The sequence below is a fragment of the Cyanistes caeruleus genome, chromosome 4 (assembly GCF_971803275.1).
Source record: "Cyanistes caeruleus chromosome 4, bCyaCae1.hap1.1, whole genome shotgun sequence".
In the NCBI taxonomy this organism is placed as follows: domain Eukaryota; kingdom Metazoa; phylum Chordata; class Aves; order Passeriformes; family Paridae; genus Cyanistes; species Cyanistes caeruleus.
The window spans coordinates 48,525,527-48,551,630 of NC_141704.1; the positions used below are offsets into that span (position 1 = coordinate 48,525,527).

Consider the following 26,104-nt stretch of genomic DNA (forward strand, 5'->3'; position numbering starts at 1 on the left):
CTTTTCAAGACAAAAGAATACCAACAGATTTCTCAGCTGCTCCACATGAAGCAATACTTAAGGAACAAAAGAGCTGCATCAGTGTAGTTTTAAAAAGCTCCTTCATCTATTTATTAATCACACTATTCTTAAAAACATCTTCTAGCTGTAAACCAGCATTGTGGATAAATGGGCTGACTTGGTATAAAAAGTATTCTTCCATCACATGAGCATTTTCCTTTGCTTGTTCAGTTTGTTCAGAGCTTGATCAAACTCCAAAGTTTGAAGCCAGGCTGAGAGTGAATTTTGTCTGGGTGGTGGGTGAGATGTCCACTCCAAAATCTGTTGAAGTCACTTAGTGGGGGGGTTTTGTTTGAGTTAGCAGTTTAATAAGAAAGGAGCCTTGTTTGAGGGGTTTTTAAATGTAATGGAACAGCTGATACACAGAACTGACAACACTTTATTGAAGTTACTTTCAAGTAGCTGGGAAAGTTTAGTAGAATAAGGTAGAGACCTGGGATGGAGACCTAGGATCAGTAATTTAAAGAGAGAGAACAAACAACTTGTTCTAGAGCAGCCTTTTTACTGCAACACTAGATTTAGTACCTGCACAACTTTGTGCATTCTTCAGTCCACTTGTAGTTGTTCATACAAACTCTAAGGTCTCTACAAAAGCTGAACATGGGGTAGAGTAACAGCTGGAATAGGGAGGAGAAAAGATGAGATCTTCATTGGATGAGCAGAATGGCACAAGGGCAGGAAACAAGTGTAAAGCTGTAACAGAGGCTGCAGATGTGGGGAGAGACTGAGCTGTGGTCAGGATTAGGGGCAGCTAGGACTTGAACAAGTAGACTGGACATGAGTGAGTGGTAAGGTGCTTCGTTTTTAGCAGCCTCTTAAAACCAGAAATCATTCTGGAGACTTGAAGCTGTACAGTGTCACTTCAAGCTTGCATTAATTGATGTGGATATATTAACTGGTCAAATACTGCTTTCCCACTGGAACTCTGGTTTCTCTGCTCTCTGGGGAGAGATGAAACAGTGGTGTGTAACAAAGGGGAGGGAGGCTGCATAATGAATGAGATGGAGGATTGCAGAAAGACAAAGGAGGCGATCTCATGGTCAAGGTGATTTAATGCTACCCTGGAGAATTTAGGGTGATTTTTCTTTTCTCTGCAAAAGACTCATGCTGAGACAGGTCATTCTGGGAGTGGGGGTGGAGATTTTCCATAAGTGGCTGCTTGATTTTGAGCTGAAACATTGAGATCCTGGGGTTGCACTCACAGAAATTCTACTCATCTGCAGCTGTTGCTGAAAATGCCAGTAGTTGTATTTCAGACATAGAAGCTCTTGCATTCTACAAAGTATGGTGAGATATAAAGGCAGGGATATCTCAAATTGCTCACTGAAAAATGTCATACTTTGAGTTAAATTTTCCTATGTTTCCTTTCCTTTTTCCTTTCCTTATCTGTAAAATCAGGATAATAGTACTGAATCTTCTTGCTGGAGACAGCATCTGTTCACCAGTTTTTGGGTGGCAATCTTAGGCAATGTAATCTTAGGTAATGTGCAAAAAGGTACAAAAGTTCAGGAGGAGATGAATGATTTTATTTCTGCAGCACAACTTGAATCATTTGTAGGAAGTATGCCATGAGCATCAAACAATAACAAAATGAAGTGTGGTGCATCTGCTTCTCAGCATGGGGGGATTAATTTCACACAGGGCTGTGTTTGGTGCCTACAAAAAGGCTTTCATTCTCCAGACCAAATAATAGACCAGGAGAACTCATAAGATACTGCTGGTTCACACTTCCTCAGTTTGAAACTGTGATACCTTTGTGTGCAGCACCGTACTCTTTGCATCCACATGTACTTTGTGTCTCTGCTCTTTGAGCTGTGCTCTTTCCCTCATTTTGGTTCCTCCTCTCTTCTTTTTACAACAATAATGGGCACTTTTCGTAAGTTCTGGAAATTTTGTAAGACAGTTTCATAAAAAGTATTTCAAGACTCAAACCCTGGTCTGCAGTGGGTAGCATATAACCTCAGAGTAAGGCAACCCAGAGGGTGAAAACATAGAACTAAAAAATCACCAAAGTGATAGTCTAAAATTTTAACAAGATACTAGTTGGTAAAACAAATCCAAAGGATTCAAGTAAATTATGGAATTGTAATATATTTGACCTATGACATGAAAGTATGACGAACAAGCTATGAAAATTATATCTCTTATAAAATTTAATTGCTGTTCTCTAAATTGCAACATAATCATTTCCTGAGAGCATGCTGTTTTAGAAAAAATTCTAAAAATTCTTCAAAGTCCTTGTATGTCCATCTTCTGGACTTTTGAGACATTGCATTTGAAATATGGCTCTTCTTGAGTTCTTGAGCAGTTCCTTTGGATATTCAAAGGCTGTCTCAGCCAGGGCAGCTAAGGTTAACAAGACCTGTTAGCATACTGTGTTGGAAATGTCATTATTAATTTATCATGTGGTTGCTGTAGGTGAAGATCTGTCATTTTGCATCAAAGAGAAGATTCATGAGCTTCTAAAGTAACTGACATCAGGATTTTGTAGGTGATCCTCCAATATGGGCAGCTTTTTGGGTGATTGTCAGTTCAGGCGTGGGAGCCTAATGGAAACCTTCTGTGAAAGAATGCAGAGGGCTCAGTACACAGAGCAGAAATGGTGTGGGGCAGTTGAGGAACCATAACTGTGCAAAACTAATTAGTGCTTTCAGGAGAGCTGAGACCATTATACTGCATGGCAGTGTTTTAATATCAGCACACGGTTTGTTAGCAGTCCCAAACGTCACTCTGTGTTCACCACGTGGAGCACCTCCTGGACAGAACATCTGCAGGTGATACTCTTCCCAAAGGTAGACAGCATGTGCTACACAGTTGTCTTAACAATGTGTCTTCATCACCCTCAAATTCTAAGCTGACTGCTTGCCCTATCAGATCTTCAGTCTTCCATCAGCAAATGGATGAACCCTCCAAAACAATGGAGCTACTTCAAGAAACAGTCCTTCCTCTGGTGTATTTTACTGCTTCCTAGGCAACTGAAGGTCAAGCAAAATTGCAGACCAAATTTCCTAGCCAAGGGAAACTTATGAAATACTTTTGTACAAGTTAGTAAAGAGTTGCAGTGCCTGGTGTTGAAGAGCAGACCATCTTTTTAACCATGAGGGACAGATAGAAAAATTGTCCACTAATGTCAGATTCTTACAAAAGGAGATAAGTGTGCGAGGAGAGGAGTGGTGGAAGTTTTACTAAACTGACTGGAATTGCAGTGCTCCTAGTAGTGTCCCCAGTACAAAGTTGGGAGAAGCTCACTACTCTTAAGGTCCAGCATCAGTACAAGGGGGCAGGGTTACTCATCGAAAGAGGCACGGGTTGCTTCAGAGAAAGCAGAGAGTTCCAGTGAAGCAAACATCAGTGTGATGTAAGCTACACCTGTGCAAACATTTCAATAATGTATCAGCCCAATGGGCTGTGTGGCCTCTGTCCACAGCATCTCCTTTATTGGGAAGTGGATTCCTCCTTCTCACCCAGGACACATTGCCTTCATACCCCTGCCTTAAGCACTGGATGGGACAGAAGCTGGTGGAAAGGATGTGGACTAGCCCACTCTAGATACATGGCCAGAGCAGCTCTGTTGGTCAGGAATATAGTACAACAGTATTTATTCTGGCAAAAGATCATCAGTAGTAGTCACACTGGAAGATTGTAAGACAGAAAGTCTTCCTTATGTGTTACAGCTACACAGCATTTTATGACAGATCACTGGAGCTGTACTGTGGCATCTTCCCGTGCCTCAATCCCGATCTAACCCAGAAATCAAACATATCAGGCTAAGTTCATTTTGTACCAGTCACTTCAATTCTGAAATGTTCTCATTTTTGAGGAGTATCCTGTCTTGCCAATATGCTGCTGCTGTTTGTTTGTACCTGAAGTTCACGTAATTTAGGGGTGGGGGAGGAATGTAACACTGTAAAGAATGTGTATGAAATATTGATTTATGGTCAGAACTAGTCCATCTGCATATCTAGAAACAAAACTAAATGTCTGTATATATTCTTTATTACAGCTCCATCAAGTAGAAAACCAGGGGACCCCCTGGTTATTTCTGATATCAAGAAAGGAAGTGTTGCTCACAGGTAAGACACTAGAGCTCCCAATAAAAATCTGTTTATGTGTGTAACCAGCCAAATTCAAGTTAAACAGAGAGAGCTTGTAAGAGACTGTGCACTTTTTTTTTTTTTCCTTAAATAAAAGCTTTTGTGAAAAGTTAGAAAATAGAAGGCATATTAAGAAGTAATTGTCCTAAAAATCCATCTTGTTTCTGTAACAATGTTTAGACCTTTTAGGATACCTTTCTTTTAATGTTACTAGAGTTCCATGTAACTTTTTCGCAGAACTGGGACACTCGAACTGGGTGATAAGTTGCTGGCAATAGATAATATTCGACTTGACAACTGCTCAATGGAAGATGCTGTCCAGATCCTTCAGCACTGTGAGGACCTTGTAAAGTTAAAGATCCGCAAAGATGAAGATAATTCCGGTATTAGCAATGACTATTGCAGATTCATGTGTATTTTCAGGATTTCTAGAGCAAAGGGGATTTCTTCTAAATTTTAGTGAAATGTTTTTTCTAAACATGTCTGGTTTATGCTAATGATAATCAGAAAATATGACCTAAAAAGAATTTTAATGGTATATAAATTGGTATATAAAAGTGTTGAATTTTCTCACTAGCTATATTGCTTACAGGAGCTGCACTGCAAAATTAGGTCTTCAGTTAGCTGAAAAGACAATTGCCCCTCAGGTGCAGCCATATAAAGTTGATCTGTTTCTTACTAGAGTATTGAGATTTTCTCTGCTTTTAAGATTGGAATCATGGTTAGCAAAGCATGGATCCCTGGGCTTCAGTTCTCCAGCAAAGTGGTGTAGTGCGTGCTTTGTCCATAAACTTAAAAATTTGACTTTGGTACGACTGTTCACATGCTCAGAGGTAAGTAGTACTTTACACACTGTGCTGGATATCTGATGGAGGAGCCATGCCTGATCAGCCCAGTGGAATAATGAACCTGCCAGAATTTTCCACACCTACACCTATTAATAGTATTGTGTCTTCCCCATTGTGGATTTCATAAGAGCAGAATTTCTACCTGGAGATAATAAAGTCAGTTCTGTTGCATTGTAGTGCAAACAAAGGCAGTTATAACTACTATTACTGCTGCTGTTTATATTGCAGTGTTATACCCACTGGAGATTCACTTCTCTTCAGCTCTATTCCATCTCACAGCAAAAAGGCACAACCTGCCACACTTTATTATTTCAAATTAAGTGCAACTGTTGAAGTGGTGTTTAGAATTGCACTAGAAGACTCTTTTCCTTTTTCTTCCTCCCTCCTAATTGATTCTGAAAGCAAACAAAGTATCTTCTTAGTATTATATTACAAAGCAAAGGCAGCTGCATTTAGTACTTGTGCAAATTGTTTCTGTAATTGAAACTTGGATTTCAGTCTCCACCCATAGAAAATAAGATCTTTGCTCTCTTACCATGCACACCATGGTATCTGGTACAGATTTTAGTGTCAGTGGGGTTCTTATATCACACTTTTCTTTTACACACTCATGTTGCTTGTTTTATAGTTACATAATGTATCTATATCAAGATTCTCACACAACTACACTCATATATCCAGACATGGCTGGTGTAACTGAACAGACTCAAATGTAACTGGACAGTTACTCAGAAACCTACTGAAAAAAAGATGCTTATACAAATTGTTCTTGTAATAGTTGGCTAAATGTCAAAGCATAAATGGAAGTATTATAGCAGATTTCAGATTCTTTGAAATTTTAAATGAGTGTCTGCTGAACTGTTAAAGAAAAAATAGGGAACAGTGGCATAACAATAGCAAAAGTGTAACAAAAAGTGGATCTCAGTTAAAATAATTCTTTGCATATTTTCCATTAATTTACTTGTGAAAGTTTTTTCTTCTCACAAAGGAAGAAATGTGCTGCTCAAACTCAACAGAGGAAAATAATAAATTCCTTGAGAAAATAAAAGCCTGATGCTAACTGATGAGTAGGCATGGAGCATTCCAAAACATTTTGTAAAACACAGAATAAGATTAAGATTTAAACTTCTTTTTATTTTTCACTGCATGCATTTTCACTTTCTTGAGGAAGGTGAGGCAAGGGAGTAGGGCTGTCAGAGCTGTGTTCCTCTGAGCCTCCGTGCAGCTGAGGCCACAGCAGCATGATGCATGTCAGGTGCTCTTTGCCCTTGTCACCGTGTTGGTCTGATGTTGTTCTGATGAGCAAGAGGCCAGTGGGCAGAGCAGAGGCACTGTAGCACAGAGGATCTACTGTCATTAAATGTGGTTTCCAAGAATTACCCACAATTGCATCACAAGAAAAGAAAGATAGAAAATCTCAAAAACATGAGACCCATAACCATAGTACTTCAGTTTTATCTTCTCCCCAGATGGAGGTATGTTTCCAGCAATTTTTCTCCTTCCTTTTCTTCTTGCCAGCTTCCCAAACTGAGGACAAATTTAAATCCAGATGAATCTAATGGCTACCTCCATTTCTTGAATACCACCATTCTTTGCTTTCATGGCAGAACTGACCTTCCTGGTGAATTCAGGGCACTTGTATGCCCTGTTTTTGGATAGCTCCAACATTCTGCTCAGCATAACATTCTGCCAATAATTTTCTGACCTACAGCTACTCAGAAAACAGACACAATGGACCAGTCTTCTTTCCAGTCATTCACTGAGATCGGTAGACTTCCAACTCCCATGTGGAAGGGCTGCTGATAATTAGTAACTTCCTATTCACTTCCTGTTTATAGCAGAGAAGTGTTAGTATTGTGTCAACCCTTAGCAAGTGCTGGCTATTACATTTTCAGCTGGCACGTTGCTCTCACCTTTCAGTTGAAGTCTTGCACCATGTCCATGCCACTGCTGCATAAACAGCACCAGCATTTGATCCCAGGGGATTGATTGGTGGCTGCTCCATAAATGCTTTAAGCAAGCAAAGCTGCCACTGTGCTGCTGTGCACATGCTAGCCCACTGTGTGCCAGACTGGGGCTTCCAGGAATGTCTGTCTGGGTGCTTCTGGAAAGAGCACGTCAGATAAAGTGATGTGAACTGTACCAAAACACTGATGGCAATGCCCCAGGTAGGCACAAAACCCCCAGTATTCTTTGCTGAATAAACACTACTAATTCCTCTCTCCTTTGATTCTCTGTGTGTGGCATTTTCCGTTCATGGAAAGCAAGGAGGAAATAGAACAGAGTGGAGGGGGGTGTAGGTGAAGATCTAAATTTTCTGAAAATTGGGAAAAAACAAAGTAGCTTCAAAGATATCAGTGTTCCTCCAGCTCTGCCTAAAGTACCATGTTCAGTATTAGAAGAAGACAACTCTTTGAGCCTTTGCTGGTGATGTAGGTTTGGGTTTTTTTCCCTTTTTAAGCTTGTCTGTCTACAGGAACAGAAATGGTAACATTTGAATTTTCTAAGTTGTTGTAGTTAGTTTTAGTAACATTTATGGAATGTGTATCCTAGACATTTTTCACATTCACTGAACTGCTCAAAATGTCACTACCCACAGATGTAGGAAAATTTGCCCACCAGACCAGCCATCCTGGCTGAATACCAATATCAGAACATCAGCTAGAAAGAATTTGTTATTTTGATTTGGGGAGAATTCTGGCATTTTAAATTTTAAAATATTACTTCACAACTCAAAGACACTGCAGTTGATTGCTCTCTTGCTGTGGTTGGGGATTTTTTAATAATATGTAAAGAGCATTGTATAAATACAGGCACATTTCTTGTTGATGCAATTCCTATTGAGTATTGTTTAAGGAAATGTATTATATTTAAGTTTACTCAGTGATGGACTCTTTCCAGTTCTGATAATTGTTTGGTGTGATAAAATTTCAAAATAATGAAAATGACTTCATGCAATATCATGAAATAATATCCTAATGGACTTACTTAATTCAGTTTAGCTGATAATTCAGTATATAGAAGATACTTTCGATTCTATTACAAAAAGCTCAAAACATGTCCATAAAAAACATGGACTCTTTTACAAATACAGCTGCTCATCTTATAATGACTTTTGACTTTTCCCAGAATTCCTTTAAGAAAGTTTGGGTTTAAAACTTTCAAATTACCTTTAATTTTAAATACTTTCCATTCAGTTCTAGAAACAGATGAGTATCAGTATTTATACCATAGTAGTTACTTGCCTTTTCTGTAATAATGTGACACTGTGGCAAATAAAAACAGCATCCTGGTGTGCGAGAGGCAGAGCTTAGCCAGCAGGTCAGAGGAGGTGATCCTTCTCTCCTGCTCAGCTCTGCAGAGAGATTTCTGTGGGCTCCCCAGACATGGACACACAATGGATGAGGTTCAGCAAGGGGTGACAAAGGTCAAGAGGAGAGCCTTCTCCTCTGAGAAGAGGCTGGGGGAGATAGGACCTCTCAGCCTGGAGAAGGCTCAAAGGGGGAATCTTCTTAGGGTGTATAAATACCTGAAGAGAGTGTGTAAAGCAGACAGAGCCAGGCTCTCCTCAGTGGTGCCCAGTGGCAGGAGCAGAGGCAATGAACACAAACTGAAACATGTGTGTGAGGTCCTGTTAGAGTGTCAGGAAACACTGCTTTACTTAGAGAGTGACCAAACACTGGCACAGGATGTACAGAGAGGTTGTGGAGTTTCTGCAAGTGGAGATATTCAAGAGCCAGCTGGAGACAACTCTGGGCAACCAGCTGTAGTTGGCCCTGCTTGTCCAAGGAAGTTGGATAAGGTGGCATCCAGAGATCCTTTTCTATCAGTCTGTGATTCTGTGACAAAAAAGCCTTAAGTTATAGTTTAATATAAAAGGAGATCAGATCTAAGATCAGAAAAGAAATCTAAAGAGAGTAAAATTTAGACTTAACAGATTGAGGGGAGCTTTTCTGTTGACATGTGTCCAGGTTTTGGCAATAAAAAATTGTATAATAAGTAATTTTTTTTTTTAATACTCTAGTAGAATATGATTCAGAATTGTATCTAAAATGTGATCTTTTGATAATGTTGTTTGATTACCAGTCACTAGACTGAATATGCTATTTTTTTCATTCCTTCTTTCATAAGAAACCAATTGCATCCCCTTGGCATTTATTGCAGATGAACAGGAGAGCTCTGGAGCAATTATTTATACTGTTGAGCTAAAGCGCTATGGTGGGCCCCTTGGAATTACAATCTCTGGTACTGAAGAGCCCTTTGATCCCATAATCATTTCCAGCCTTACAAAAGGAGGATTAGCTGAAAGGTAAGTTGGAAAACAAATGATTTTTAAATACTCTCTCTGTCAAGATAGAGGTTTGTTTTTTTAACCTAAAACCCCTAATTTTCATGGGTAAGCAATTGATTTCTTTATAATTCTCCAAATTAGAGTTTGTAATATTTTTACTGTTGTTTTTTGATCACTGCCAAGCTCCAGGAGCATGGGCAGGATGTACATTAGTATACAAGGCAGAGGACTGTGGTCCCTATCATGGATCACCAAGGAAAACCTGATCAATCAAACAGCTCGGTCACAGGAACATTTTATCAGCCTTTCAAAACCAACAGCCTTGCATAGTACAATAAGTAAAGGAAGCACTTCATGTGTCCAAGTTTATCTGAACTCATCATACTCTTATCTGCCACTGCATCTGTATGTGCACCTACATACACCATAGGAAGCATTATCAGAGGAGAAATGCTCCTCATGGTAAGTGACAGATAGAGAATAATGAAAATTATAAGGATTTCTGTCACCTGTTATTTCTCAGATTGGTTGAGTCATTGAAACTTGTGCCCATGGTGGTGGTTTCAGAGACAACTTACAGCACACAAAACATGATATTGTGCACAGACATTTACACAAAAATATTTTCTTTTCTTGATTGACCCATCCTGAAGGCCAGGTTTGTGAAATAGATGGTTGCTTGCTATCACTGGGTTTTTTTTATATTGTGAGACTTAGAAACTTGACTCATTTTAGGACTTACTAAGCTGTCTGAGATTGCTCATGAGCAGGTGGGCTGCAGTGAATATCATCCACAGGTGATTAACTCAGCTGTCACAGTAACACAGAAATCCACATCATGCCTCAGCTCTGCTATTGTCACTACAACAAAGGTGACTTGCTTTAAGTGTCTCTAACAAAAGAATTACTCCATGACACAGCAATAAAAGCAAAATAAAAGGAAGAAAGGGAGATGGGACTTTCATGCTCCAAAATGCCAAGAAATTGCCTTTGTTGCCTTTTACACTCTCTTCTCAATGTTTTACTTCTCTCTCTTATTGTAGGACTGGGGCAATTCACATAGGAGACAGAATTCTAGCAATAAATAGTAGCAGTCTGAAAGGAAAACCTTTGAGTGAAGCCATTCATTTATTACAGATGGCAGGAGAAACTGTCACCTTGAAAATCAAGAAGCAAACAGATGGTGAGTGTGGCCAAGGGTACCATCCATGATGGTTAATGCATGTGTTATTGCAGATTAACAAGCGTTTAGGCCACCCATGGAAAAGCTTTGTGTCAGGAGTAAAAACCAGATTCTCAGAGCTGCAGCAAAGCGAGGATCAACACCTCTTTTTATATAATCCTATTCAGCTACCAGTCCCAAGAAATTTTCTGTGCCTGTGGGTCACGTGAGTGAACTGAGCGATGCTGAAGATGAAAGCTCTGCTGCACAGAAATCTGGCAAGCTCTCGGACATCTATTCCACTACAGTCCCAAGTGTTGACAGCGCAGTGGAGTCATGGGATGGCTCTGGTATTGACACCAGCTTTGGAAATCAAGGTACTGTCAAAAATACAATCCACATTTAAAGCAGGAATTATTGCCTTCATGGTTGACCTTCCTTTGCCCTAAGTAGAACTTTTCATCTGTACTAACTTTTAACCCTGCACTTTATAATGTGCTGCTGTCTCATTATGACCACACACCTTGGCAGGCAGCATGATTTCTTGCACTTGGCTGGCCTCAGATTCATTCTTTCATGAGGATGTGATGTGTTACAAAGCATTTATCAATACATTAACGGGCTTTTGTTAGCTTTACTGACATCTGTATAGCTTGGTCCATAGCTCATCCACAACTAAATGAGTTTATCCTTCAAGTACAGATCAATGCAAGGCACAGAACACTCTGGAGATGTTCATGAATTTGATGCCCATATGCATTAATTTTTAAATGACAACAGATTTATTATAAACTGCTGAAGGGCAACATTAGTCACTGCCTATGATTTGTAAATCTTTTGCTTCTTCCTCATTCCTGCAGTATTAACATCTAACTTTCAGCTGTCAAAAACAATCATTCTATTTAAAAATGTGATCTTCCATAATGAGAATTTTTTTCACCTCTCTGTAACTATTGTTTCGTGTAGGATTTTCAAATAATTTCAGTTTGTAATACATTTATTTAGGCAGTGAAGGATATAGACGTTTTGTAATATTATTGATAACAAGAAAAATAAGTTACACACAACTTCAGTTGGTTTTTTTTAATTCTTTTAAAAATGTTTCTTTCCATAGTAAACCATGTATTCCCATTACCTGGGAGATATTTGGACAGATAGGTCCTTACCTCAAATAATTTTTTCACTGGAGTTAGAATTTGGATTTATTTGACCCTTTTTCTTAACTGTGTTGGTCAGATTATCAAAACAAGTTATATTAGATTTTCTTCTGATATTTTTAAGTTGTAAGGAGAAGTGCCAGAATGGTAATTCTCATTTTCTGGATGAATTGAAGATATCTGGAGCAAATTGTTCAGCTGTGAAAAGGATTGAGGCCCAGAATGCTTTCCAAAGTCCTGATGATTCAGATGCTGTGCCAAAGCTGAACCAGTATCTCAAAGAGGATTTTTTTTAACTCCCTTGAAAAAAATCTGCCCAGACTTGGCTGGATACATGGCACCTCTGCTAAACAGCCTGAGTGCAAACAGATTTGTGGCTTTATCCCTTGGTGTTGTGGTGGCCCCCATTTCTATTCAAGTTCAATCTGTCCTGACCCATGAAGCTGAGTTTGGCTTTTCTTCAAACCTTTCTTGGCAATATGCACAGACTAAGCAAATTGAGGAGTTTGGGGGATGTTTCTGGAGCACCAGATAATGCTTTATCCTATTAATTACCAATTTAATTCTGGTGAGCTGTCTTTTCTCTCCTTGAATCAATACCCCATTTTGTACCTTTGTCTTATGTGTCTGCCTTACTAATCCAGAGCCTTCACCACACAGCAGTCACATCTTCCCAACCAATACCTTCCCTAGAATCTGGGACTGTGTTAGTATCTGCCAGTTTGCTGGAAAGCACTCACAGCTCTGCAGTTACACAGCATTTGAGGGAGACAGGTCTAGACTGATTTATGGAAGCAAATTACCCTCTTTAGAGGGGCAGCAGCAGTCACAGTACTCATCAACAAAACAGTACTTCCTAATCCAATATGCACATCAAAAAACACCAACTGTAGAGCCAAAGAAGCAATATATCAAGGTGAAGTATATTACATATATATGCTATATATATAGATATGTATGTGTGTGTGTGCTTATTTACATACATACATGCACACACATATATACATATACATATACACATATACACATATACACATATATACATATATACATATATACATATATACATATAAAATGTGTATTATCAGTTCCACCATAATGGATTTTGCTTACAAGCATGAGCTTGTGACCCCTTGTGTTCTTCTTGATACATCACTTGGAAACTGCTTCCTACTTGGAATTCAAATGACACCTGGTTTCAGTTTAAATACTATTGAAGTAATACCTGCTTTGCTAGTATGATAAAGCACCCAGAAATAAACTCTGCAGGTATAAAAACCATCTGATGTCACTTACACGGCCTTGAGACACTTAGAAATGGGTGATAAAGATGGTGTATATTGGTGCTGGGAATGTCTGCCCATTGTGAGACAGGCCTTTCCTGAGCTCTCAGAGCCCTAGCAAAAGGGGGCATGAAAAGCCAAGTTCATTGGATTTTTTAATACATCTTTGGAAACTTTTTTCAATACATCTGAAGCAGTTTTTTTAATAATTTAGCTTTAATATTGGGCATGTTGCATATGACCATGTTGACACGTATTTAACACATCCATGATTATTTCACTGTTGATCAGAATAGGATGTCGAATTGGAAACTGATAAATTGTGGCAGTATCTAGAATTAAATGTAGAAGCAGCTGAGACAGAAACAGTAGGAGAACAGTGTTAGATATATTTAAGATTCTGCTTTCAGTGGACATTCACAAAAGAAGCTCTAGAGCACACCTAGTTCCAGCCATAATCTAGGCTAAATAATCTGCCAACAGAAAAAAAATAAAGTAACAATGACAAATTCAACAGTTCTTGAGAACCCCGCTTCAGAGGTGTGCTTTCCCATCATTTCAGCATATGCATTGCTGTAAAATAGTAATTCATCATTTTAGGACACACCTATCAGGCTTCAGGATACAACTTCAATGCCTATGAATGGAGGAGTCCCAAGCAGGCCAGTTTGTCCCCCCCAGGCAAACCTCGGAATCAGGCATTCCACGATGCAGGGCTGAGCGACGACGAATGGGATCGACCTGCAGCAAGCACGTAAGTTCCCATACAACTTTCGCTTCTCTGGTTTGCAGCTGCAGCACCTCAAAAATAAACACTCACTGTCTTGAAAGAAATCATGTTTTTCTAATGAATTATAGCACCTCTTCCTTTAAACATGAGATACAGTACACTCCATGAAACTTACTGGGGTGGATTAGTGGTTTTATAGAGGATTATGATGCCAAAACCAAGACATTTATTTATTTCAAGTTACTTCAGCCAACAAAACATAGCATTTATCCCTTAAGAATAAACAAACAAAAAAATTAGGGCATTTCCCTGGGCAAGTTTCAGAAAAAATCTGATGTGTTTTCCACTCCACAAAAATAAACCTACAGATAATGTGGCTAAAGACAACTGGTGTGTTAATCTTCTTTGTCTTCTGTGAAAAATCTTTTTGGTTTGGGCAAAGAAGCACAAATTACAGTCTTCATCTACAAATACTTGAGACATTCACATTCAGTAGGAGTAAAAAGTGATCCAGGTACAAATATCTTGTCCAAACTATTGGTATTTTGCCATGCATTTATTCCTCCTATTCTGAGAAGTAAATCTCTTTTTCAGTTAATTTCTCTGCAGACAAAAGAACTTCCTGAGGAAAAAATTTTTACTTCACAATTCCTGGAGGTAGTGAAAGACCCAAACATCTCTCATTTTCTAGTCTAAGTTATCTTTTCTTTTGGATTTGTTAGTGGATCCACTGCAGAGACTTGGGTAATTTCTGCCAGATCTTACTCAGGTGTGGGAAGACGGGCATCACAGTAAAGAGATTTCTGTGCTCTTTGCACCTACCCTCAGAAACTGCAGACATGCATGTCCTTCAATACACTTTCTTGGTGTGCCAGCACAGTGAGCCTGAAATCCCAGTCTGTGAAAAATTATAGTTGAGTACTGAAAAAAACATTCCTGGTGCCTGTATAAACATACTGCGTAAGGAAATCCATGAGATCTAGTCTGTAACCTTTGAAATACAAATCAAGGCAAAGTTTAGATGCTGCTTTCAGATTCTGAATGACAAACCCTCTGATACAGCCCACAGCTTTGTGGCATTTTTGTCTGGAGACAAGCCTGGTGGGGTGACAGCTAAGATAGGAGTGAATTCTCAGCCCATATCCAGCTCCTTTGGTCCCTACTGCAGAAGCACACTGGCAGTTTTCATAGGCTAGTAGTGTTTAATAAAGGAAATTAGATAGTTTTCTTCATACTGCCCATTTTCTTTTTAGTTTAATAGGGTCTTTATCCACAGTTAGAGCCCATATTTTGTTTCTCAAATGAGATGCAGCCATGGATTCCAGAACACCTACTGTTTTGCAGCTGTGTAAGTAATGGGCTGAAAAAGTTGATGAGCAGTGAATCGGGGAGCTGGATTGTAAAATAAAGAATCTTCTAAATGAAAAGCATGTGTTGTATTACCATTTTAAAGCACTGTGCAGCCAAAGGTATGCACATTAGAGTCTTGTTCTGCTTATCAATGTGACTTACACCTGAGAGAACCTAAAATAATGGTTACTTTTATGCTGTATCTGTAAAATGGATGGTGCCACATCTGATGGTGTTGCCATCCCAAGTGCTGGAGTATCTGAGAAGGTTATGCCTGTTCTTCAAGCCTGTTACAGGAATCCCCAGGGAAAAAACTCTTCTCTTGTAGTTCTAGCTAAACAACTTCTCTTCCTCTCCTAGCTCTAGAAAGTAACTTTTTCTTACCTTTGTTTTGTGTAGCACAGCTTCCAAGAATATGTGGCAACAGAAGGAGACTGAGACATTGGGAGAGAATCAAGAAAACCATTTAAAGCAAACATCTGTAGAAAGATCAGGTGGAGAGAGCATCAGGAGTGTGAAGAAAGAGGGAAAGATGTGGAAAGGTGCCTCTGGAGGGCAAAGGAAAGGTGGGGGACAGCTGGAAGAGTGGAATACTTCCAGGTAGGAAACCAAAAAGTGCACGAAAGTGAAATCCAGCTGGGCTGAGGCAGAGGTGGGGGTGGGAGGTGTGAGAAGACAGGGGAAGAAAGGAAAAACAGTTGAAATGAGAAAAACAGGGCAAAAGCAGAAAACACCACATTAACTTGCTGTTGATGGACAAGGAAATTTCAGTGGGCAAGCAAATGAAACCAGAGAGCTTAAACCACTCTCTAGCCTGGTGTATACCTATCACTGGTAGGTAGGACAAGTCTGGTGTAGTTCCTGCTCCAGAGAAAATGTTTAACACATTAAAATATCAATGCTTATGGGAATGAGTCTGCCAGATCCAAGAACCTCCTGATTAAAAAGCTAAAAGTCACAAAGATTTTTTCTCTCATATGGCAGTAAGAACTGAATCATAGACACCCTTGTTTTCATTATCTGTCCTACTGCCTTGCCTTCAGACTTTTTATGCATCTGAATTTCTGACGGCTCTTTAAATAAGCATCAGAAAAACAAATATGTTCATTATGGTCACAAACAATATTTCATATGTCTTAAAATCAAACTTTCAGATTAGAAAGTTTTTTTAGATTTAAAAAAAAAAAATCTAGATAAATTATTTTGGTACTTCTTTTGGTTTTTTGATGTAGTAGCTCAGCTACAAATTACTCATGTGGCTGTAATGAAGATGCAAAAGTTGAGATTTCACACACCAGGAGACAAGACTCAGGGTAAAAGCAAAAGAGGAGAGGAGAGCTGAAAAAGAAATAGCTTCAACTGAGAAGTCCAGACATAGAAGCATCATGATTTTATATTTCACAGAAGTCAGAGAAGAGATGGACCTCCAGTTCTAGGAAATCCAGGTTTTGCTGTCACAGACAATTGCCTCAAATTATCTTGTTCATTAGCTTAAGTTCCATTTGATATCATTAATGTGCAATATAGCAAGAGATATTGGAATAGATAAATTAGTCTACATTCAATATTGGCTATTGAAAGAACTACATAGATTTATTGAAAAAGTTCATTTCAGAAATCAAGGATCTGTCTAAAATCATGTTTTAAATACTTTCTTGTCTTGCCTGGGAGGAATTGCATCTGTGATCTGAGTAGGTATTTCTGCCATTGCTGTATCTATTGCAATATCTTAGAAGAGACACTGATGCTAGGTGGAGAATCATTGCAATAAGAGATTGAAATGGCTGGCCATTGTCTGCTTGACTGATTGTAGCTGTAAGAAAGCATCTCTGAGGCAGAGTATCATGTGTGTGAAGCATTCAAGCTGTCCTCCCTTGTGCTGGACAATTCTCCTGTTTAAAAGCTACTGTGTAAACAGAATTACATTCACGCTATTCTCAGTAATACATTGTTTGTCAAGCAAGGCCTCAGATGCTTCCATAATAGTGTCTGCTCTGTTTATGTGCTGTTAAAGCACCACTAGCTGCAGTCCATGGGCAGCTGCTCCAAAGTAACAGCTTGCTGCCACCAAAAGGGCGAATTGTCACTTTCCTCCCTCATCCTTCTTCCCCTGTGCCTTTCACATAACCAGCCCTCTCCCATGCAGCAGCTCTGATGCTTGTGTGAATCTTTACTGAGCTGCTTCCCCTTGCTGAGACAGGAAAACCTCCTGCTTCCCTCCCTGTATACACGCATAGACTGGAAAGGTGTTGCTTTGGGCTGTGTCACTGCAGCCCAGAGTTGTGGTTTTTATCAGACCCCACTTGCTGAGCAACTTCCCTAAGCATCACTGTCACCAACATATGCTCAAGAGTGCTTTTAATAAGGCCTTGGTGCATCTATGAAACACCAGAGACCTAAGTTTCCATGCAAGACAGTGGCATCCCTGAAAGTTTCTCTGTTTATGTAAGAAATTATTGGAGCAGTTTATATTATGGTGATCAGGTGGGCTTAAACTGATAAATGCAGCTTAGGCTGAAGGAATCAGGTAAAAAGCACCACCAAGCCTCTTTTGCAAAATGTTGTTTGCAAAAAAAAAGAGGACTCTTTCCATATTGCCTGGGAGAAGTCTGTGAGCTTGAAAGGTTTTATTGCAAATACTTGTTGCACGGAGCAGCTCCACATACAGCTACTGGTTGATTCATTAGTTTTCATAGGGAGGTTCCGGTTTCAATCCAGTAAAAATGTGTATTGAACTGTTCTTGGAATCCATTTCTCTCCTTACTGAACAACTCGCTGCTCAGATCCTGCCAGCTGCTAGTGACTGCCAGGTTATGAGAAGGCTTGTCTGTCATGTGCTCTGCATGTCCATCCGGCCTCTCCTGATCAGCGACTCTTCCCCACTCTCCTGCATAACCTTCTGTCATTCAACTTGCAGTCTGTGGCAAGGCACGTGTGTAATATATATATATTTTAGAGGGGGGAAAAAGTCCACATTTTTTTAACTTCTCATTGTAAATCTAGCTTCACAGGTCCCCATGATAACACCGAGGCTGACCAGGAGGAAAATTTCTGGTCTCAGGCTCTGGAGGATTTAGAGACCTGTGGCCAGTCAGGAATTCTGAGGGAACTAGAGGTAGAACAATCTTAACCTTTCTTTCCAATTATAGAGAAATATAATGGTTTTGGTTTGGTTTACATTCATTTTATTTTCTCCTTTTTTCTTTTAAGTTGCACTAATCACACCGATTCATTTAAAAGCTTTAACCCCTCTCCACAGGACAAGGCTGACAGGCGTCTGTGTTTGAGAAACATGACTCTCTTGGTACCTACCCTTTACCTTTATATTTTTGCTTGTGCAGCTGCCTCCCCTGCCCCTAACCAGAGCTGTTTTCTTTTGTGCAATGCAACCAAAATTCTATAAACATGTTCACCCCAGTGCTTTTGACTTGCAGCTTCTGCTGTGCATAACCATCAATGCTGTCTGTACAGGCAGCAAATGGCACAGAACTTCTAAGTGGGCATAACCTTCCTGCAGCAATACATTCCATTCTCTGACAGACGCTTCATGCAGCTTTTCTTAGCATGTTGTAGGTTGTCTTTTAAATTGCAACTTAATTTGATTAAGATGAACATAAAAGAAAATCAGCTTTTCAAAATGTTTACCTATAATCACACCACTCTGAAAGAAAAAGAAGCTGCCAATGTGAGAAATGTTCATTAGACAGCAATTTGTTCACCATGTAACAAATTTTCATATTTCATCCTTAAGTTCACTACAAATCTAACCATGCTTTGTGTTAGATTGTGCTGAGGGCACACTGGGGGAAGAAAACAGACACAGAGTAACTTGGGAGTCTTTAATTTGCTAATCACCTTTTCTCTAAGTTATCTAATCAGAGCAATTACCATTATACTGCCAATTGAAACTACAGAATGAAAGGTCCTAAAATATTTTCTTTTATGTTCTTTTAAATTCCTGGAGCTGCAAAACTGGCAGAATCTCATTTTCATTTTTATGTTATATAAAGTCCTTTAGCAGCCAGGAGGAATATGAATGGCGTAACTGGGTGAAAGTTTTTCAGTCCAGATTAATTTACTTCCTCAGATTTATGGCTTTTGTATTGCATGTATGGGTAGCAAAATGTGATTCTCATATATTTGTTATAGAAAACCAGAGAAATATAGGAGAAAATGTTATACTGGCTTAATTCTACAGTTAGATATGATTCAGTACTGCAGGCTTCTCTTGCAGTTTTCAGTATTCAGTGCATAATAAAAGGATATGGAAATAGATAATTCCAAAAGGGAAATAGGTCATCCATGCTGTCCAGAATTCAGTTACTTCAACACACTGAATTTTCCTCAGTCTTTCACAAAAGGGAAATTCAGAACTGTAGATGTACCATTTGTAGCACTGCCTCGTTGCACAACCCCCAGCTCTGAAAAGAAAGCCAGACTCATTCTGTGTGACAGGATGCTGAGAGTGGCCATGCCTCTACTTTATGAAGTGCCATGGCGTAGTCAAGGACTCCTTATCATTTTTCATTTCAAGGTCTTCAGCCAAAGAGCAAAGAAGGCTGTTGTTTGCCAAGTCCTCTGGCTGCTTTTGCTCCATCAGGCAGTAATATCAGTCATTACTGAGCACAGAAGAGTGTTATGGCTTCAATCCATTATCTCATAGTGAAAGTAATGCTGGAGCTGTGAGAAGGAGGGATGACAGACATGCTCACCAGAGTTATAGACAAACATTTATTTGTCTGTTTTGCCCTTATTTTTTACTTTCCCTATTCAAGCAGGCTGTCTGTGTCCAGTCCCTGTCAGAGTTCAGGTTATGGTCTTTAAATTTCCCTTTCCAGTTGTCCATCAGAAGAGATAATAAATAGGAAATTCAGCTCACCCTGTCCCCGCAGTGCCAAAGTGCATATGCCTCCCATTCCCCAGAGCAGAAGAACTTCCCCAAAGGAGAAGGCTCCTTGCTGTGCATGGATGCTTTTCAAGTTCAGTCTGTTCCACCCACTGGGCAAGGTGATTCCCATCATCTTCTTTCATGATTTCACCCTCCATGTATTCTTGCATCTAAAACAAAAGGCTGTCTTTTACTGAGATTAAAACCAGCAGTGAGACCAGGGCCAATATTAATGGTGAGCCAAGGCAGTGTGCATGTCATACAGAGTTTCTTTCCAGGCAGTGAGCTCACCTTCCCTGAGCCTGGGGTAGTACCCAGGCACTCTGCCCATGCTAGCTCTAGAGCTACCTACATATTCTGCTGACTCACATTTTTTTACCTTGCACACACAGTCTGAATTGCAAATGCCTTCCTGTAGTTCCAATTTCAACAAATGCAATTATGCCACAACTTGGATGTTGTTTTATTTATGTGTAAAATATTTTTAAAATAAGCAATTACTCTACATACTCTTCAGTCTGCCAGGGGACTGGCTTACAAGCATAGCCATTCTGGTGCTCAGTATTTTAGTTTGAAATGCCATCTGAAAACTTTTGCCCAAAGGGTTCATATATTGTTATTGTGTTTTGTTGTGGTCCTTTATTTTATAGTGACTTGCAAGCAGATTGAACATCTATCCTCTTGCCTTTTGCTGTGCCCTGAGTGATTGTGTTCTAACAAAGAATAGAGGTGTTTTTCCTACTGCTATGAATTAACCACTTACTTCACCCACATTCTCTTCTACAAATTAACCTGTTCATTAATGCTCTAGGCCACAATCATGTCAGGAAGTACAATGAGTTTGAATCATGAAAACCCACAACCTCGTAACCAGCTGGGAAGACAAGCCAGCTTCCAGGAAAGAAGTTCTGTAAGGCCACATTACAGTCAAGCTACTCGTAGCAACACATTGCCTTCAGATGTGGGGAGAAAGTCCATGGTTCTGAGAAAATTTAAGCAAGAAATGAAAGAAATCATGTCACCAACTCCCGTGGAGTTACACAAGGTCTGTAATTTTTCTTCTGACAGCTTTGAAATAATACATTCAGCACAGGAACTCTAATTATATGGCAACACAGTAAGCACTTTTTATAATGACTCCACAGATGTAATTTGGGGGCCATGCATATTAGTTCTTACAAACACATTAATGATAGATCCTTGTGGGGGAAAACAAATGAATAAGATGCATCCTTGTCTACTATTTCATTTTACAATAAATCCTCAAAAGGCACTGCTCTTTTGAAGGGAGCATCCGCTGGTAATTTGAATTGACAGGACCAATAACTCTCCTTTGCAAAATGTGTTCATTAAGAAATCAAAGTTTAATTTCTAGAAAATACATTTCTTCAGGAAATTACTCAGAAGGTTTTGGGGCTCCCATAAGTCCTTTTTTAAATTAACACTCATTTTCAATCAAATACAAGAGATTCGATGTACATAATATAGAATGTTATTTCCAATTAGGTATTGCTTCTTTTCTCTTTAAAATTCCTTTGGTGTAAAAAGGATAAATAATCTTCAGACTATGCAGCTTTTCACTGCTAAAGATGGTTGAAGTCACAAGGTGACACGGAGGTGGCTCTGCACTCCAAGCAAGTACTAGATAAAGTATCTTTGGATATGCACAGCAAACACCCAGCCACTTTAGGTCTCAAGTTCAGTGGGGCCATAAGAGCAGCCAGTTTCCAAAACTTTGAGGAATGTTATAATGCTGTTCTCCCTGATGAGAATGGGCACCCCATTTCCTGCACCCATCTTCCTCTTAAAGGTCTGAGATCTTTCCAGGAAGGAGGCAGAACATAGAAGAATTTCATTCATATGTCATCTGGTCATTCTCAAGAGATTTGGTTTGGTTTCTAGTCCCTGTGGATTTACCTCACTTTAGTCTGTAGTTCAGCTGAGTTCAGCAACATAAAGACTTGCTGAGTGTAGGCTAAATGAGTGTTTATAGAAGGTGGTAGAGTTCTGATCTAATATATGGTAAATTAATTCATTGCTGGTGTATATGATCAATAAAGATGAGTTGTGGTAGTTTAAAACTATTCCTGTTTCCAGCTTGATGTGACCAGTGGAGTTAGGTACTGTGCTCAGTTTTTCAGTGGTGAATAAATGCAAAATATAAAACCAAAGTATACCAGTAGGTATATTCCTATATATAGTGTCACAGTGTGCTCACATTCAACAAAGGCACAGTTCTGGATTACAAAGCCAGCCTTTCATGTTAATGAGTCAGTGGTATTATGTGATAGTAACTAGCTGTTAGAGTCCTGAGCAGCACAAATAACCTGTCCACGAGCTTTCTCTTGCTTCAGCTGACTATTTTTAAGATTGCTTTGACCTTTCCTTTGAGTAATTTCCAGACTTTGTTCAGACAACATACCCAGTTTTTCCTGTCTGCTGAAGTGATGCTGAGTTTGCTTTTACTGTCTGTTCTGTCACCCAGAAAAGAGTAATTTCCTCTCTAAAAATCTAAACATTGAACCTGAACCGAGGATTTTCCAAATCCTTACAGTCATTCAAGAAAAACAGAACTAGTGACTGGATCTTATGGTCTGATCCCCCAAAGTGAGGTTATACCCCTGTGATACATGCAGGTTAGCCCAGGCAGCATGGACTGCTTTTTATCTGAACAAGTTCTTGCTAGTTAGCTTTCCTACTCGTTCTTGTGTAGCAGTGTGCCTGCTACCTTCTCCCATGTATTCATGTTTTCATTTTAGTGTTAGACCTCTAATTTAACTCTAATAACCTGTTCCTTTGGACAGCTTGTCCAATCAGAGTTTTCCAAAAGAGCTGCAATGCCATGGGAATGACTTCACTGTCAGGGAAAAGCCTTGGTTGAAGTCTTTTTCATGCATCCTCTTGCTGGCAACGTGTTCTGCCTTCTGCAGGCAAACGTCGTAATTAGCTGGGCCACTGAAAAATAGGAAGATTTGGAAAACTGTGATGGTATGGGCAGTTTTGAGATACAGGCTAAGACATAGTTTGTCGAAGACCTCGCTCAGCAGATTCTCCAGAATGTGCTTGCCCACGTGCTGCTGAGCTTCCCCAGTTCCATGGGCAGGGCAGGGCAGGTGCCTTTGTCGTGTGTCAGTGTGATGAGTCTGCATCCCTGCTGGGGCAGGGGCTGTGTGCCCACAGAGCTCACTCTGCAGCAAGGTAACCTGAATTCTTCACTGCTCTTTCTTTCTGCATTGCATTCACCAGCGGTGCACTTGAACTGTCTTTGTCCTGAGCAAACTAGGATTGAGATAAGTGTCCTACAGATCTCTTCAAACATTCGTTCTGGATGGTTTAATAACATTTAATTTAGCTGGATAGTGTATTGCTATATCAGTACCCAAATTTAATGAATGCCTTTAATGATTTTATCTGCTTAGATAATAATATAGATTAACATTTTCCTAAAAATCATAGCAGACCATTTTTTAGAAGTTTCATAGAGCACACATTCCTCTGAGAGCAAAAATATGCACTAAGATCAGATAATTTTTCAATATTATTATTGCAAGTAGTCATTAACCTAAAATTACAGTCAGTTAAAATATCTCAATAGCTGATCTGTGCAAGATGTATGAATTTAAATTAAGCATTTTCCCATATATTTGAGAGGGAGAAGAGGCATAGGCACAGACTCAAAATGTATAAGCTTGTGTTTAAAATTTGTAACTATTTAATTGCTTATGAAATATGAATTAAATTTCCAAATCGACTTTCTTTTTCCCTTAGGCTCCTGAAGTAAATTTAAAAGACTAACAAATCACCCAAATGGAGATTTTGCTATTGAGATCAGACCTTCCAAAGAGTTGTGATCAGCAGTACAGATAAACCAGCATGATTTAGGTGTTGTGTGAATAGTCTGAAGTTTTATTCCCTTCAGAGAGGGCTGCTGCAAATCAAGATGAGGAGCCTATGGTAGGGCTTTGTCCATACCCATTATTAAATAGAAACTGAGTATTTCAGATAGCAGAGCTTTTATCAGAGATTCTCTTTGAAGAATATATGTTGCCCTAGGAAGAATTAACCCCAAAATTATAACCTCTAATACAAAAGAAAGTTGTCTGCAGATGACTTCCATCTGAAAAATGTGACAGCTGTCAAACATGCAACAAAGCTAAATTGCTGCCTCATCCCTGAAGCCAGCATCAGCTTCTTTAAGTTCCGAGCTCCTGGTAAACACAGCAAAGGTCAAGAGAAGGTAGCCATAAAGGAAGCAGTTTGTAAAAATCCAGAATCTCTAGATCTGAATAACAACAAACATCAGAAAATATTTTGAAATGTGTAAGTTGTGACTTACAAAAGACTTTGGATGACCATTCCCAAGGTCTGTGCCCCTCCCTGTCCCCTGCCTTGCCTGCTCCATTGCAGTAACTTCCCACTGACTCTCTACAGTAAAACTCCCCTTCCACGCCCTTTATCATTTGAAATGCTCCATTTTTTGTTTCACAAGGTGGGCATGAAGTAGCATGTGCATTACTACAGACAAGATACAAGTTAAGGTGAGCTACTGTGTAATGGCTCTTCCCATAGACTTGTAATTGTATGTGTTCTGTTGGCTGATAGTTCATTCACTAAAAACAGGGGAAAAAGCAACACTATCATAGAACATACGAATGGGAGCACCATCCATGGTGAGTTAATTCTCCACTGCAGTTTGGCTTTGAGAAGGTCTTGAGTGTAATAGTGTCCAGCTTGTGATCTGAAACTTAAAGAAAGATGTTGACCACCATGTTGACAGGGTCCAGAGAAAAACAAGCCTTATTTTACATCACTGCAGAGAAAGACAGAAAAAAAGTGATCTTGTTCTTTGTGGATGGCAACAGGCTTAAGCCTCAGCAAGGGTGATTTAGTTTAGACCCAAGGAAAACATTGGAAGGACTGGAAGGGATTACTTCAGTAAACTTTGGGGTCTCAATCACTGGAGATCTGAAAAACCGAGACAGATAAATGTATCTCTGAAATGGTTTAGGTGCAGTTGATCTTGTCTTAGGACAAGAATGCAGTCTAGATGACTTCAGAGAGTCCCTTGTTTCACATGCTTTTCTAGTTATCTGGGACTGGATCCAGCTCCATTTGACTCCAGTGCCTGAAGAAGGGGTAAAGGAGTAAGTGGAAAAGGGAAGAAAAATCGTGCCACCAGTGCTAGAACAGGACAGAATATTTCAAGTCTTCTTCTCCTAGGCATGGTATCCCCTTTTTGCATTAACTTTTCAAGGCTTCTTTAAGAAGCTGTTAACTTAAAGCACTTCTGTCCTTTGTGATGATGAGGATAAAAAAGTGACTTTGCTAGAAGATACTTTGGTCTAGAAGGGTCTTGGTCCAGAGCTAGTTATTTCTAATTTCTTCCAGGAAGTGCACACAAATCTGTGTAAAATATATCTCAGTAAAATAAATCTCCTTGCTTTTTTTTCTGATGGTCTAACAGCACTTTCGTAGGAGCTTCAAACACACTTTTATCAAAGCCATGTTAAACATGCTATGATATCACAAAGAAAAGCTTCTGTTCATACCAAATTATTAAAATTTCCCTGAGTCCTGTTGATATAGCATCTGTTGATACAAATTAAAATAATTCTGTGATGAATTATAGTGAATTTGCAGATAGGTTTTTTCAGTAGCTGAAATGCCTATTAAAGTTCATGCAGGAATGGAGGACATATGATAGGTTCAGCAAGAAGATATCTTGGGGGAGGATGGGGAAAAGAAGGCAAAAAACTTAAATACCACAGTCCCTACAAAGTATGAAATGACAGCTCATACCCAAAAATGTCACTGGCAGGAAGAAAACCTTTAGCAAGTCAAGAAAAATGCCGAGAGCAGGAAAGAAACCCAAATCCCAAATCCTTTACTCCTCTTTTGAGACAACCTGGTCTGTTCTGGCATACCTTTTCACACTGGCAATTAAGACAGCAGCTCAGCTGCTCTCTGAAGGCAGCACCAACCAGTGCTGTGCCTCAGCATCCTTCTGTGAAATACTGGCCAAGTCCTCAGCTTGCTTTGAGCATGACACTAGACTAGAGACTTCCCAAAGTCCCCTTCAGTTCAAATGATTCCACAATTCAGAAACATCAGGAAGGAATTCAGAGGCTGGTGCACACACAAGGATGCAACACATGGAATATTATTTGTACAAAGTCATTATAAAATTTTGGAACAGTTAATGTTGCCATTTTTATCAGCCAAGGTATGATAAAACCAGTGC

General features: G+C 39.4%; 1 protein-coding gene across 28 annotated transcripts in view; it reads left to right on the forward strand.

The window, feature by feature from the left end:
- GRIP1 (glutamate receptor interacting protein 1) overlaps positions 1-26,104 on the forward strand; it is a 311,868-nt gene that overhangs the window by 281,826 nt on the left and 3,938 nt on the right. For 14 of the 28 annotated variants that reach the window (XM_086884474.1, XM_086884483.1, XM_086884484.1 and 11 more), the window contains 9 exons: positions 4,064-4,133; positions 4,392-4,537; positions 9,167-9,311; positions 10,337-10,476; positions 10,644-10,832; positions 13,496-13,649; positions 15,375-15,575; positions 17,979-18,090; positions 20,675-20,908. In XM_086884474.1, the coding sequence (XP_086740600.1) occupies positions 4,064-4,133; positions 4,392-4,537; positions 9,167-9,311; positions 10,337-10,476; positions 10,644-10,832; positions 13,496-13,649; positions 15,375-15,575; positions 17,979-18,090; positions 20,675-20,908 (1,391 nt within the window). Of the gene's footprint in view, positions 1-4,063; positions 4,134-4,391; positions 4,538-9,166; positions 9,312-10,336; positions 10,477-10,643; positions 10,833-13,495; positions 13,650-15,374; positions 15,576-17,978; positions 18,091-18,234; positions 18,280-20,674; positions 20,909-26,104 lie in introns of all 28 variants that reach the window. The other 14 variants (XM_086884480.1, XM_086884481.1, XM_086884489.1 and 11 more) reach the window with 2 other exon arrangements.